The 15,323-nt window shown below is 38.5% G+C and overlaps 1 protein-coding gene across 1 annotated transcript; it reads right to left on the minus strand.

Annotated features, from left to right (window-relative positions):
• Positions 1-10,984: 10,984 nt before the first annotated feature.
• LOC132155820 (protein YIF1B) lies at positions 10,985-15,114 on the minus strand. The gene is made up of 8 exons (XM_059564529.1): positions 14,947-15,114; positions 14,360-14,580; positions 14,118-14,222; positions 13,563-13,641; positions 13,393-13,450; positions 12,974-13,129; positions 12,460-12,553; positions 10,985-11,625 (listed from the first exon to the last, which is right to left on the minus strand). Exons 1-8 carry the CDS (start codon positions 14,960-14,962, stop codon positions 11,470-11,472), a joined length of 885 nt encoding a protein of 294 aa, XP_059420512.1. The 5' UTR covers positions 14,963-15,114; the 3' UTR covers positions 10,985-11,469.
• Positions 15,115-15,323: the final 209 nt, after the last annotated feature.

The raw sequence follows: 15,323 nt of genomic DNA on the forward strand, positions 1-15,323 counted from the left end.
CATCCCTCTGATCCTCATATAAATTGTATTACTTTAAAAATTTTATGAACTTTTAATTAAATACTTCATAAAATATAATGTTATATGGGTAACATATAAATTAATAAGCTTCAAGCTACACATGACAATTAAACACTTTTAATTAAAGGTGTCATATGATTCAGTTTCAAATCTTTTCTCTTCGGAGTATTACAAGCTGTTTATGCATAGATAAGATCCCTTAATTTGCAAAAACTAAAGTCTCAAATCCAAAGATATATTCTTTATAAAAGTTAAGACTCATCCACGCCCCTAAAACAGCTCGTTCAAACACGCCCCACATGTCTACATCACGATGTGGGAAGATTTGCGTAACTCCACCAAATGTTCAAGCAAAGAAAGAAGGAAAAGTTCCTGATCCTGGGAGAGTAGCCTACAATGCTTCTGAACATCATGCACGATCTCCTCTGGGCTAAATTACGGAAGTGAAATGTTTTATTTTACAATGCAGTGTGCTTATCCAACACCAGGGAGCTTGATTGACATACATGGAAGAAAGTAGAAAGCCATGAAAGTATATGAAACCGGTTATATCTCATAACAGACATTTTGTTGAAATGCATGTTGATCCAATCATCTCAAGAGCTAACGGATTATGAAATTTGCCTTTTGATGAACACTCATCAGTTCTGTCAGGATGTTTTCAAGAGGTAAACGGTTTTATATGGTAGGTGTAATATAGCCTAAAAAATAATAAAAAGCCTGCATATGCTTGTTGTTACGCCATTATGCCACAGTGGTTTGAGATTTAGCACAATGGTATAGTGTGGTTAGTTTAACTGAACGAAAGTTCAGAGATATTTTCTTAAAAGTGTTAAGTTCTATTATTAAAACACTTGAGAGTAAAACTAACCCTTGTCCAACAAAATGTTTTGTAAATTATTTTGTATTTTAAGTGATGTTAACAAATTATACCTAATGAAATGTTACCTATTTTTAATGTGACAAATTAATCAGTGGCCAGTATTATTAATTCATATATTATAAAAACAACTTTGAGCAGAATAATTATTAAGGAACTCCTTCTTCCCCTCAGCTATTAGACTCTTAAACAGATAGCTAGTGGAATTATATATTTCAGAGAACAATCGCTTCAAGTCGTTTCAACTCGTAGAACGTGTAATGTTATTGCCGTATAACTACCATTGTATATTTGTTAATATTACTCATGCAGCACATCTGTTACTGTTACAAGATGCTATTGTTATCATGTAGATAGTTGCACTCAATTTGCACTTAACTGCACTACTGTTTTTTGCACATAAGTTAATACTGTACATTCGCTTATATAAATATCACACACATAGTCTATGTTTCTATTTTTCACATTTCACATTATACACTATCCTCACATATATAGAAAACAGAAGTTGTGGTGGTCGTTTCTTGAGTGAAACTGTTTCTAGAACAAGAACAGATGTACATATCTCAGTTAGTAGATGATACAGTGCTGTTCCTGAAAGATAATTGGGTCCCAACTGCTCTTAAAGTAACAGATGCATCCTCAGCAAATGTGAACTGTTGCCCATAAAAGACAGTCAGTAAACATACTGCTAAGATCCCAGTGAGGGAATCAGTGACAAAAGGTCAAACATCTAGGTGTAAGTTAAATTTTGATCCGATACTTCAGAAAACCAGGGCCGAGCTGAATCGCCGGCTTTCGAGGGAAATAAAAGGAAGAGTTTTGTTGTGTAAATCTGAGGGTCTGTAGAGATTAGTTTATGCTACACCTCACTGAGTGTTTCTAAGGAGACGTGTAAAGCTGTTGCTAGTGCTTTGTTTATTTTTCCTTGGATAAACAGAACACATTTGTGACGAGTGCTGCGGGGCAGAGAGCTGTGGGAACGAATAGAAACTTCCTGTTATAAAAATAAGCTTCTGTTTCATGAACTTAGTGTCTTAACCTTACCTTAGCCTACCTTTGGGGGTCTTTGCTATATTCCATTATGCCTCAGTTAGCTAGTTATACTGTAGATTAAGAGTTGTTGTTTTAGGTTTACTGATGGGCTGCTGCTGTGCTTGTGTTTCAACACAATTTCACCATCAAGTAAGGCACATCAACCATAACTCCTTCAAAAACAGCCAGCAACCTTGGAGTCATGATTGATGATCAGCTGACTTTCTCAGACCACATTGCTAAAACTGCAGATTTTTTTTTTGGCAAACAAAGTTAAGTAAGTAACTTAAAAAAAAATCCAAAGATACTACCCATCAAATAATTCTCTTGTTAAATTAAAAAAATATATATTTATAATAATAATAATAAAAAATAATATTTAATTGGATTGAACTGTTCCTTAAAGTAAAGACTCTGATCAGCCTAATCCTCCCCCAAGCACACATTTGCCATTGGCCCAAACAACACACGTCCACCACATTCATTTTAAAAGAAGGTGCAAGGCGGATGTCCAGTGGCAGTTGGATCCAAAGACGGGGGTCAGCAACCAAAAAAGCCCAATCAGACTTAGTTTTTAAGCGTGAATGAGGGACAACTAAGAGAGCCCTGTCAGAAGATCTAAAAGATCTGGAGGATGAAAAAGGAGTAAGATAATCTGTGAGATAAGATAGGGCTTGAGCATTAAGAGCTTTAAAAACAAACAACATTTTTTTTTTTTTTATTGAATTCTAAAATAGACAGGAAGCCAATGAAGAGAGTCTAAAATTGGTGTAATGTGATGGTCTAGTCAACAGCCTTGCAGCAGCATTGTGTACCATCTGTAAGCGTGCAATGAATGACTGAGGTAGACCTAAATATAATGAGGTACAGCAGTCAAGGCGGGAGGTAATAAAAGCAGTAACTGATAAAACTGTTCTTGACAACTGCATAGATAAGCAAAGTTCAGAGTCCAGAATAACACCAAGGTTCCTGACCTGGGAGGAGACTGAGGAGAAATGCTTGCCAAGCTCATTTACATTTAAAAGGGGGCATATAGGTACACATAATTCAGAGAAAGAGTAAATATTGCTCATTTACAGATATTAGAGTTTCAATAATACAAAGCAGGTCAAAAATCATCAAACTTACCCCTATAGGCAATATAAGGATAGTATTTGTCAGCTTTGTATGGCCATTTACAGTTGCCGTCATCTGAAGTCTTCACAGTTGATGCTGGATCCAAACTGGAGCTATTAACCTTGGGATGGGCATCCTGAGAAAGAAATCAAATCAAAAGAAAAAAGTTTTTTTTCTTTTTGTGCTTATCTTGCTGTATATACCTGGTTTAATCACAAGAAGGTGTGGCTCTCTATTTGAAGCTCAGGTAAAAAATAGTTATACGATGAAATCTTTTATTATATATTCAACTGACATTCAATGTAAATTAATTCCACAAAAAAAAAAAAAAAAAAAAAAAAAAAAAAAGGATGATTTTAACCAGCTCTCTGTCTCTGATGTTCATAAAGCTTTGAGTTTTTTTTTTCCATATAAGCCTGCAGGTCCTGATAAGATGGAACCTTTTTATTTAAATTTCTGATCTTTAAAGCATCTGATTTTATTGCTGAACCACTGACTTATTTATTTAATATTTCTATATCCCATTGTGAAATCCCTGAGATTTGGAAATCGGCTTTTATTTCTCCTCTTTTTAAAAGGGGCGGACCATTTGCAATTGAACAATTATAGACTAAAGATCTAAACTATGTGTTTTATCCAAGCTTTTGGAGAAATTATTTAATGAACAATTAAAATATTTTCTGGAAAAAAATTCTATTCTTTCTCCTTTTCAATCTGGATTTAGAAAGCAGCATAGTATTGTCACTGCTGCTTTAAATGTGTTTAGTGGCATTATTGATGACTTAGATTTATAAAAAAATAAAAATAAAAATTGTTCAGCTCTTTTTCTTGACTTGTCAAAGGCTTTTGACACAGCTGATCATGGCATACTCCTAAATAGACTCCATTGATGGTCTCTCTGAAAATACCATTAAATAGCTTGCCAACTATCTTTCAGGAAAACACAATGTGTGCTTTTAAAAGACTGTACTTCATCTATTTTGTCACTTTCTAAAGGTGTCCCTCAGGGGTGTGTTTTAGGACCTATTTTATTTTCCTTGTATATAAATGATTTATGTAGTAATATTCCAAATGCAAAGTTCTATCTGTATGCAGATGAGACTGATATTTGCTGCTGTGCTCTATCAGCTTCACAAGCACTTCACTATTTACAGACAGCGTTTGATATTGTTCAGTTCCGTTTATCTCAGCTTAAGCTGGTTTTAAACACAGATGAAACTGTGAAATCTTTTTGTTGTTGTTTTTTAAATTCTAAGGTTGTACCAAGTAATCTTCATTACCGTGAAGATTAAAAAGTAAAAAAAGTAAATAAAAAAAAAATAATTACTTGTTGTAGTTATCAAACACATCATTGTACTTTATATGAAAAGGCTGAGTTACCATCTTTGTATACCCGAAAAAGTTTTAATTGGTATTGTTTTATTTATAAGTCTATTTGTGGTCTAACTAGTGTCTCCGAGATTTTTAAATCAACGGTACCCTACTATCTTTGTTCAAACGATTTGTTATATTTTATAGTCCCTCGTGTTCGAACAGAGCTAGGGAAAAAGGGTTTTGGATATAATGCTACTTTGGCTTGGAATAATCTGCAAAGCATTCTAAGGCTGACCATGTTTCCCTCATTACATGAATTTAAGCTACTTTTAACAAGCTGTGTATTTTATCCTTTGGTGATTTGTTGATGTGATCTTTGATTTGTGTTTTGTGTTATGATGTAAACTTTTGTGTAATATGTTATTCGTTGCTGCTTTCACTCTTGCAAAAGAGATTTTAATCTCAATGAGTTTTTAACCCGGATAAATAAAGAAATGCATATGTGCACATCTAACAACTTTAGACAGGTTCTCAATCACATTAAACACTTCACCTATCAATAAACAAAATTCAGCTCACTGCCACTAATGCTCTCAAAAAAAAAATCTATTTATTGATAAAGTGTTTCATGTGATCCCTTAGTTAATGTATTATTTTTCCTCATTATTTGGGAAACAGGCAGTCTATTTATGGACTTCACGTGCCACATGTATTGTATTTGAAAGAAGTCTCTTCTGCTCACTAATTTGATCTAAATGAAGTAAAAACATTAATATTATGAAATATTATTACAATTTGACACAACAATTCTCTATATGAATATATGTGAAATGTAATTTATATCTGTAATCTAGGCTGAATTTTCATTACTTCTGTCTTCAATGTCACATGATCATTCAGAAATAATTCTAATATGATGATTTGCTGCTCAAGAAGCATTTCTGATTATTATCAATGCCTTATGATCAATTATCAAATGTTAGAGCAAACATTTTTTTTTAATATAAATTATGTACATTTTAAAAACTGTTTATACATTTAGGCCATCAGCACTTGAGGATCTAGGAACAAAACCAGCAATCTGACACAGAACCAACAATATTTAGTATTGTTACAGGTTTATTAGAAGGAAATAAGCTATTGCAGAGGTAAAAAGCAGATAAAAAAAATAATAATATATAATAATATCATAACGTATGTGACCCTGGACCACACAACCAGTCAAACCTAGCACATGTATATTTATAGCAATAGCCAACATTACATTGTGTGGGTCAAAATTATAGATTTTTATTTTATGATAAAATCATAAGGCTATTAAGTAAAGATCATATTCCATTAAGATATTTTGTAAATGTCTTACTGTAAATACAGATACATCAAAAAAAAAAAAAGATGTATTGTTTGTCAGATGTTACTTATCTTCCTCTTCACAATACCCCATAGATTCTCTGTGAGGTTCAGGTCAGGTGAGTTGGCTGGCCAATCAAGCACAGTAATATCATGGTCATCAAACCACTTACAGTAGAAGTGGTTATGGCACTGTGGGCAGGTGCTAAAGTCCTGCTGCAAATGGAGGATGGAGGACTGTATTGATCAAGTTGGGTCAGCAAAGTATGTTAGCAAATTTGATCTTTTAAAAGGTTATTGACAAGTACCCCATATCAAAATAGAGTGTGTAATTGCTGCCTTTATAATTCCATCTGGTTTGTTCTCTTATACAGTGATGCCTTTTGGTTTGCGGAATGCTCCAGCCACCTTCCAAAGGCTGATGAATTGGGTGGTCTCAAGTCTGAAAGGGTGTGCCGTGTATTTGGACGACGTGGTCGTCTATTCAGATTCCTGGGAGGAGCATATCGGGAGAGTGCAAGCCTTGTTCGAAAGACTGGTGTGGGCCAGGTTGACTATTAATTTGGCAAAGTGTGAGTTTGCCAAGGCTACGGTCACATACCTAGGGAAGGTTGTTGGTCAGGGTTTTGTCTGTCCGCTGGAAGCCAAGGTCCGGGCTGTAAAGCAATTTCCATGGCCCTCCACAAAGAAAGAACTGAAGCGCTTCCTGGGAATGACGGTGTACTACCTTTTCTGTAGTAGTTTCCCCACTGACCAACCTGTTGAACGCCAAGTTTGAATTTATCTGGTCCACCCAGTGTCAAGAGGCATTTGATGCAGCTAAGGTTCTTTTGTGTTTGGCACCCGTATTGGCAGCACCAAATTTTGGGAAATCTTTCAAATTGCAGGTAGATGCCAGTCAAATCGGTGCCAGGGCTGTGCTTCTCCAGGAAAATGATGACAATGTGGAGTGTCCAGTCAGTTTCTTTTCCCGGAAATTTAATAAGTATCAAGCAAAATTATTCTGTAATTGAAAAGGAGGCTTTAGGTCTCATTTGGGCTCTACAGCACTTCGAGGTCTATGTTGTTTCCGGTTTGACCCCTTTAACTGTGTTTACTGACCACAACCCACTCATTTTTCTCAACTCCTTGCAAAATCCCAACCAGCGCCTAATGCATTGGGCTTTGTTCCTGCAACCATTCAACCTTGATATTAGACATATTAGTGGTAAGGATAATATCATTGCTGATGCTCTGTCCCGTGCTCCCTTAACCTAGTTTGTATTTTCTCTCTGATGACCCCTGTGGGCTGTTTGCGCCTCTTTTCTCTTAAATTGCTCCCTAGGTACCAGGGCTGCTGAGTTTGAGGGGCGTACAGTCAGCCCGGGGACACGGGGTGACTGCTAGGAGCCGGGACTGCTTTTTTTTGGGGGGGGGGGACTTTGGATTGTTTTTAGGTTGGGCCAAATTTTGGGCTGAGGGTGGGACCCTCATTTGGAGGGGGGTGTCACGGCCCCTCCTCTGCATTGCAGGGGCGGTTCCTACTGCAGGCAGAGGTGGGTCGTTAGTGATTGGAGCCACCTGGGCTCAGAGTATTTAAGTTGTTTCTAATCACTCTTTTCTCTCTGCTCCTTCAGGTATGATCCTGTTTCGTTTGTTCCTTTATAGTTTTACTTAGTTTCCACTCAGCCATGTTCACACATACACCGATTCCTTCATCCATGCACTTTACACATACCTTACATTATGACATTCTCAAACCTCATTCCTTTTTCTTTGGTTAAAGTTAATAGTTTTTGGTTTACAATAAAGTACCTTTTTCTTTGATTGGCCTATACTTGTTTGTGTCCCCTCATTTTTGCCACGGGCTATGAGCCGGCCTGTGACACTTTGGATTTGAGACTTATGTCTTTGCAAATTAAAAGATCTTCTTTTTACACAAAGAGCTTGTAACACTCCAAAGAGAAAGGAAAAATTTTAATCAAATCATATTACCCCTTTAAAACAAAAAAAAAATTGAAATATTTCAGTTTGTGTGCAATGTATCTAAAACTATACGAAAGTTTGCTTTTTTAATTAAATTACAAAAATAAAGACCTTTTCCATGATATTCAAATTTTTTGAGATGCACCTGTATATCAAAACGTATTTTTTGATACGTAATATGCATGGTTTATAAATTAAGTTTTGTGATAGCTGAAATTTTACTAAAGTTTAACCATTAGCCTAAAAAATGTCTCGGTTACGCAACCCTCGTTCCATGAAGAAGGCAACGGAGACGTCATGTTGGATGACCGACGAATTGGGATATCACTTTGATAGACCAATCTACTTCGAGTGTAATCTACTTCGAGATTTAAACGAGCCAATACACATTGGCATTGGCATGCAATCATTGCATCAAGCTGCAGCTGATCACAGCGTGAGTATAAGAAGGCAGCAGATGCAATGCATACTAAGTTTTTGCTGAGGAGCCGAGCCAGTGACCTGGCTGCTCAGCGGTGGTACAGCAGCCGTGGTGACAGGACATGATGTCTCTGTTCCCTCCTTCAGGGTACGAGGGTTACCATGCATAACAGAGACGTTCCCTTTCAGTCGGTCACTCTCGACGTTACGTTAGTTGACCGACAAATTACGATTCCTATCAAAGCGCCATGGATGCTGCCCCGTCCAGTGCACTGTGCAAGCCACCTGTGCCACTTTTTGGTGTAGGCCAGGACTTGCAACAAGACGCTCCATTCACCATTGTCGAAGAACTACCTACTCAGTGAGATTGGATAACACTGGGAAAATGTACTCATTCCACTTGGAGCCCCATCCTTCCTGAAGGAGGTCTTGGGAGCAAATACATATATGAACATCCATTTAGGTGCACATGGAATATTGGAGGTGTTTGTAACCTTCTTGGAAATGGCTGCCGGGGAAACAAGGGCTCTGAGGCTATACTGTAGACTTTACACATATGGGATCCACTTAGTTCTCACATATGGAACCCAGCCTTCTACCGGTTCTCAAGGATTCCTGGTGCTGGATGCTCTACCATGTCTGGTTGCCGAGGGGATGGAGGAGCTCGACAGGGTCTATAATATGGACTCTCTGGAGTGGTTTTAGCAAGCCAACACCAACCGAGGCCTCTCAGTGCCACTACACATTTGAGGTGAAAACACGGGAGGACACCAGCTCCACACGAAGGCTATAGAATATGCAGGGGGCTTCCCTCGGCGAGGGGCAATCTGTGGTGCTGCGGACCGTGGATGGGTAGAGGCAGCAGCTGCCCACCGGGGCAGGGTGTCCACCTCAGTCTGCTTCTGTGCAGCCGAGAGCTGTTGGGCCAGGCTCTTGACCGTATCACTGACGAGGCCGGTCTGAGACACAGGGGCATTAAGAAACCAAACTTTGTCGGCATCCCTCATATAGACCATACACAGACACTTTTGGCACTCCTGGACCGCCATAGTGGACATTGCACAACCCAGAGACTCTGCAGTGTCCTTCGTCGCTCGTAGCATGAGGTCAGTAGCAGTATGGAGTTCTCTGAGAACTTCTGGGTCGTGACCACCCTTATGCAGGTCCTTCAGTACCTTGGCATGGTGCACCTGCAGTAATGCCGTAGTGTGTAAGGCTGAGGCAGCTTCTCCACAGGCCATATAAGCATCGCCAGACAGGCCAGACAACTACCTACAGACCGAGGGGAGGCACGGTTTGCCCTGCCAGCTGGAGGTGGTATTAGGACACAACTGCATCCCAGCCGACTGTTCCCCTTGGGGACCCTCATGTACCACCTCGCTGCACCTCCGTCGAGGGTGGTGAAGGAGGAGGAGCCGACCGGCCGGTTTCCACATGAGCCATACCTTCTCGGCGGCAGCCGCCAGGACGAGCACTATATCATGGCAGAGGCAACAGAGCTCCACCACTCTGGAGGAAATAGAGCCTGGCTCGTAGCTCCGAGATGATCATTTTCCCGCAATGGGAATATGACTCATCTGTGAATGCCATGTCAGCGTGTTTCATACCCAAACACGTGAGGCAGCAATTGTAATCATCACTCACAGCCAGGTGACGACCGCATCCAGAAATGCATGCATGAAACGTCATCTTTAAAAAGATGATCCGTCATCTTTACAAAGACGCACCCACGTAAGCGCCATACTGCCAACACCAAAAGCTTCCAAGAGTGAGTGAACTTGTAGTCACTTGAAGACACTGGATGGAGCAGAACGATGTTGTTGCTCGGCTCCAAAGCAAAAAGCTCGTATGCATTGCACCTGCTGCCTTCTTATACTCATGCTATGATCAGCTGCAGCTGGATGCAATAATTGCATGCCAATGTGCATTGGCTCATTTAGTTTACACTCTAAGTAGATTGGTTTATCGAACTGATATCGCAATTTGTCGGTCATCCAACGTGACGTTGAGAGTACCAACTGAAAGGGAACAAACATAAAGCATATGGGTCTGATATCTGATATTGCGTCAAGTTCTGACAAAGTTTGCTAAGAGATTATACCGTTTAGTCTGTTGCGCGATGTCATTTTAACAGATATCTGAATACTGACAAAGCACTCTGGGAATGTCCCTGTGCCATGAATAAAAACATAGTCCTCTGAAAAATGTTGTGCAGTTTTAAATTCTTACCTGTTGTTCTATTTTCTTTCAGTTTTAAAGCAATATCTTTGCTCAGTTTAGCAAGATAAAAATCCACAAACATACACAGACACAATTCCAGATTACTTTTTATCCAGCAGTGTTAATCCTTTACCGAACTAATGACATTATCAATAAAATGTTGCCAAGAAATAAAATATTTCAAAATTTCGTTTTTTTTTTTTTTTTGTAATAATTTGCAAACATTTACTGACTAAAATGGATGTCCTTCTTCACCTCTTTCTCGTCTCTGTCTTCACTTACAGTAACATATAGCTGAGATTGATATCACAACTGCATGTTTCTCTCATATATTTCCTGCTAATATTAGTTTTACAAACTTGTGCTGCTGTGATGCAACATTATAAGGCAGATTTCTGTATTAAACAGAGTTGGTAGATTAGTGCGATAATACGCTTAAATTGATTACAACAACATATTATATCCACTATTATTTTTTATTAAAATAACTTAACTTAATAATAGTAACTCACAGTAATATACAAACTAGCCTTGCATTCAAAACTTTAAGGGAACATCCATTTATTTTGTATACAAATTATGAAAGAGTAAAACTGTAATTGACCCTGAAATGTGAGGCAATTTGAAAAAAAAAAAAAAAAAAATTGAGTCATGAAAGCCGTCTAACCTTAAGACTGTATCTTTATCTGTCTGTTAGCATGCCAACATGGACAAAGCACTTTACTGGTTTAAAAGAAATCAACGCGCAAACACCACAGACATCATATGAAGCCAGTGTCATTGGTTTGGGGCCATCTAAAAGTCACATTCATGGCAGGAGAGGAGACTGATGTTTCTCAAGCCACAGCATCTAGACAACGGCCTTCGATTGCAAACATAATCACAGTTTTACATAAAAAAAATTATAATAATACAATTACACTGTACATTATACAAATCAAAAGTCAACAGAAACTCCTAGAAATGTACAAACCAAAGACATACAAAAGAACGCTGGGCAATTACAGTTCAGATTCAGGTTTTGTGCTGTGAAGCTGCACAATGTGTGTCCATTGGTTTATTACGTGTGTGCAAATAGCCTCATGTCTCTACAGTTGTTTGTGACTGCTTGAAACAACACAGCTGCTCCTCTACGTCATCAGTGGCTCTTATCTGACCAGATGGAAGGTCAGCCAGTACATGAAGACGGGCTGCGCTGCAGCGATGGCCATCGTCAGGTACATTCGCAGCTGGTTTTTGGCTCCTCGCACTAACCGACCCTCTGCAGCTGCTTCAGACAGGATCTTTAACCGCATTGTGCGAATCTGAAACAGAAAGAAGCTGCTTCACATCTCGAGATCAGATCCTAAATGAGATTCAAACTGAAATCTATTTAGACACTCAAACATGTGCTGGAATGCTAACTTAATATTCAATACATGTGCGGCTGCAGTCAATATTATGCAATATTATTACAATGCAAAAAACTGTAATATTGTGCAATATTAGTACAACGCAAAAAATGTTAATATTGTGCAATATTATTAAATTGCAAAAAACTGTAATAGTGTGCAATATTACAATGCAAAATGTTTTCAATGTAAATATATTGTTCAAATTGAATTTATTTCTGTGATGCGCAGCTGTATTTTCAGCATCATTACTCCAGTCTTCAGTGTCACATGATCTTCAGAAATCATTCTAATACGCTGATTTGCTGCTCAAGAAACATTTCTGATTATTATCGATGTTGAAATATATGTATTTACTATCACTTTTGACCAACTGCATGCATGCTTGATGGAAAAGTGTAACTTAATTTAAAATATTATTCATAATAATAATTATTAGTATTTTGGAAATGTCTTTACTTTCACCAGGCAGTTCCGCAGTTTTACACACACACACACACACACACACACAGATATATATATATATATAGAGAGAGAGAGAGAGAGAGAGAGAGAGAGAGAATAAATAAATGAAGAGAGATACATAAACAGCTAATTCTTTGAGCATTCGTAATGTGTGATGCACAGTCAAATCACAGAGTTTGAATAAAACAACACTTGCATGTCCACTGGCAGTATGAACAGCCAAATGAAGAACATATTTGATATTTGCTATGAAATGACAGCTCTGTATCTCTCAATACGCACCGTAAAAACAAATATAGAGACACAGCACCAGAGCAGCGAGAGGTAATACCCCGTCCGGCCGAACAGAAGTCCTGCTAACACTCCCACAAACATCCTGAGCAGAAAAACAGACGAAGAACTCACAAAGAAGTCTTGGATTTAAAGATAATGGACATTGTATGAAATTAATTTCTCAAACATTCAATGTCTATAAGCTTTTTCCAGGCAGGGACTTGGTTTGAATACCTTTAAAAGCAGACAACAAGCAATTAATACAGTAAACTAGGATTACAGTAATACTGGCAGTACTGCTATGAAATTATACAGTGATTTAACATTGTAAATGGATTATGAATGGAACTATAGTAATATTTGAATGAACAGAATAGTCTTAAATAACACATAGCACTTTATTCTTGGTTAAAATAAATAAAATAACATCTAAAAGATTGCTCAATAGCACCACCTACAGAATCAGTTTGCGTTATAAAAAATTATGATGTTGCCGTAAAAAGCAAATAACTAATAGCCTTACCCGACGTATTTGTATCCAGAAAAGGCCACCAGGTCGATGGTGGTGAGGTCAGTGTTAACCGTCACCAGATACAGACTGAGAAGAACAGCCAAAACCTCAATGATGAGCCACACCAGCGCCGAGCTGGCCTGAATGCCCAAGATCTCCGGAGAAAACCTGCAAACAAGAACATCAGACAGAAAAATGGCATTCACAAGCAAAAACAGAGAACAGTAAGGTTAAGGGCAGTCAGGGCAATTGGAGGAAGTCTCAGCATTTCCCCTTTTCCTCTGAAACTCATGCATCATTAAAACACAGTTCCACGACGTTACAATAAATCTGTCACATGAAGCTTCACAGAGCCAAAGGAGCTCAAGGGCAGATATTGCCCAGCTAGAATAATGCGGTGTGATGAATTTGTCCATTAACGGCGCTCTTACCGGTTCTGTGTGCCCAGAGCCAGTCCTGCTACCAGGATATACGTAATGAAGCCCATCACTGCGGAGTCAGAACATGCATGTAATAAACATCTCCACGACTGCACACTTTCCCATGAATATGCAATAACAGCATTTTTAAACTGTGCAAAGCATATGGTTTGGAGCCATACCAGGGATGTAGAGATCGGGGGCGTTGATATCAAAGCGCGGGGCGACAGGAGTGTCCTGCTGATAACTCACCTCCCAGTTCTACAGAGAGCAGGACATCACACAAACTTTCATTCAGAAATCAATCAATCAATCAATCAATCAATCAAAAAGAGTTCATATGACTTCAGCATTTTCTGAGATTTGTAATGTTTTATTTGATCAGAAATACAGAAAAAACCTAATATTGTGAAATATTATAATGGTTTTCTATTTTAATATAGTCTAAAATATAATTTATTCCTGTGATGCGCAGCTGTATTTTCAGCATCATTACTCCAGTCTTCAGTGTCACATGATCTTCAGAAATCATTTTAATATGATGATATCTTATCAATGTTGAAAACAGTTCTGACCCACTTCATATTTTTTTAGAACCTGTGATATTTTTTACAGAACTATTTGTTGAATTAAAAGATAAAAAGAGAAGCTTTAAATCTATAAAAAGTGATAATAATAAAGACTTGTTATAAAAGATTTCCATTGTGTTGTGTACCAGTCTGTAAGCGTGCTCTTACGTCATGCATGTAGGGAAACACCAGCAGCCCGAGCTTCTTGCTCACATATACAGTGTCCACCGCAAAATAATACTTCAGCTTGGAGATGGGGATGAACCGATCCAGCTGTGAACCAAAAGACAAACTAGTTATTTAATAACATAGTTCACCGAAATACAGAATCAAGCCTGCGGCTCTGGAGAAACAACCCAGACGTGCTCTTCTGCACCACAACAAACACAACGGTGTGGAGCCTGACGTACGTTCTTGTCCATCATCTCTTTGCCTTGCGAGGCCAGGCTGCTGCCGTAGACCAAGGCCAGGTTAGACATGGGGTCCGAGAGCAAAGCCTGTCCAGGACACACATCAGGGCCGTTCCCCACACCGCTGGGCTCGTGTCTGTTCCCTCCAGCGCTAGTGTCATCGAATAACAGACCAGGGTCCCTGGGGTCCATCAGGGGCCCTCGCATCCTGACCTCTGGCTCTAAAACACAAGAATCACATCATAACTCAGATATCATCCAGATCACTGTAAAAGCTGGCTAAAGACCCCAGCAGACATCATCTCTTTTGAGTTAATCCACTAATCTGAGGGATGACGTCATGTTCTGATCTACTAAACGTTTGTAAACAAGCTAATAACTGCGACGGTAGAAAGAGAAAAAAAGAGCAGGAATAAAGACAAGTTTAATTCTGTGAGCACACACGCTTGTTTAATAACCAGACAAGCACACAACCGACCACATCATATTCAGCTGATTATGAAATATGCGTCTTTATATGGCAAATGAGATCAAGTCATTCGCTCACTGTTAAAGCTAATACAATCAAGTAACGGTACGTGACTTACGCTGTCTGAACTCCATCTCTTCCCCCAAAATTGTGTCTTTATTTAAATAGTTAGGTTACAAAAAACATATATAAGTATTTATCAGCACATTCAGCCGTCTAACCGAGGAGCTGCCGGTAATGAAACTAAAATTAGCAGAGAGGAAGAGCGAGCTTGTAACTGACGTCACTTCCGGGTCACGCGCACGGCTTGGAAGATTTTCTTCATTTTACAAAAATGTCTAAAAGAACATACAACCTGTTATATCGTGTTGTTGTTGTTGTTATTTATTTTGTTATGTTAAATGATGCATGCTGTCATTTTATCTCAGCCGTTACTATTTGCCGTGTGTTACAATCATAGACTGTATAATTTTCTAAAAAGAAAATAAAAGGGAG

The sequence above is a fragment of the Carassius carassius genome, chromosome 13 (assembly GCF_963082965.1).
Source record: "Carassius carassius chromosome 13, fCarCar2.1, whole genome shotgun sequence".
Lineage (NCBI taxonomy): Eukaryota > Metazoa > Chordata > Actinopteri > Cypriniformes > Cyprinidae > Carassius > Carassius carassius.

What these genes read in the sequence shown, in the direction of transcription:
- LOC132155820 (XM_059564529.1), bottom strand. An exon ending in TGTTTCCCTACATGCATGAC is followed by an intron (nt 13,642 to 14,117) that starts GTAAGAGCACGC and finishes TGCTCTCTGTAG; the next exon opens with AACTGGGAGGTGAGTTATCA. An exon ending in GCTCTGGGCACACAGAACCG is followed by an intron (nt 13,130 to 13,392) that starts GTAAGAGCGCCG and finishes TCTTGTTTGCAG; the next exon opens with GTTTTCTCCGGAGATCTTGG.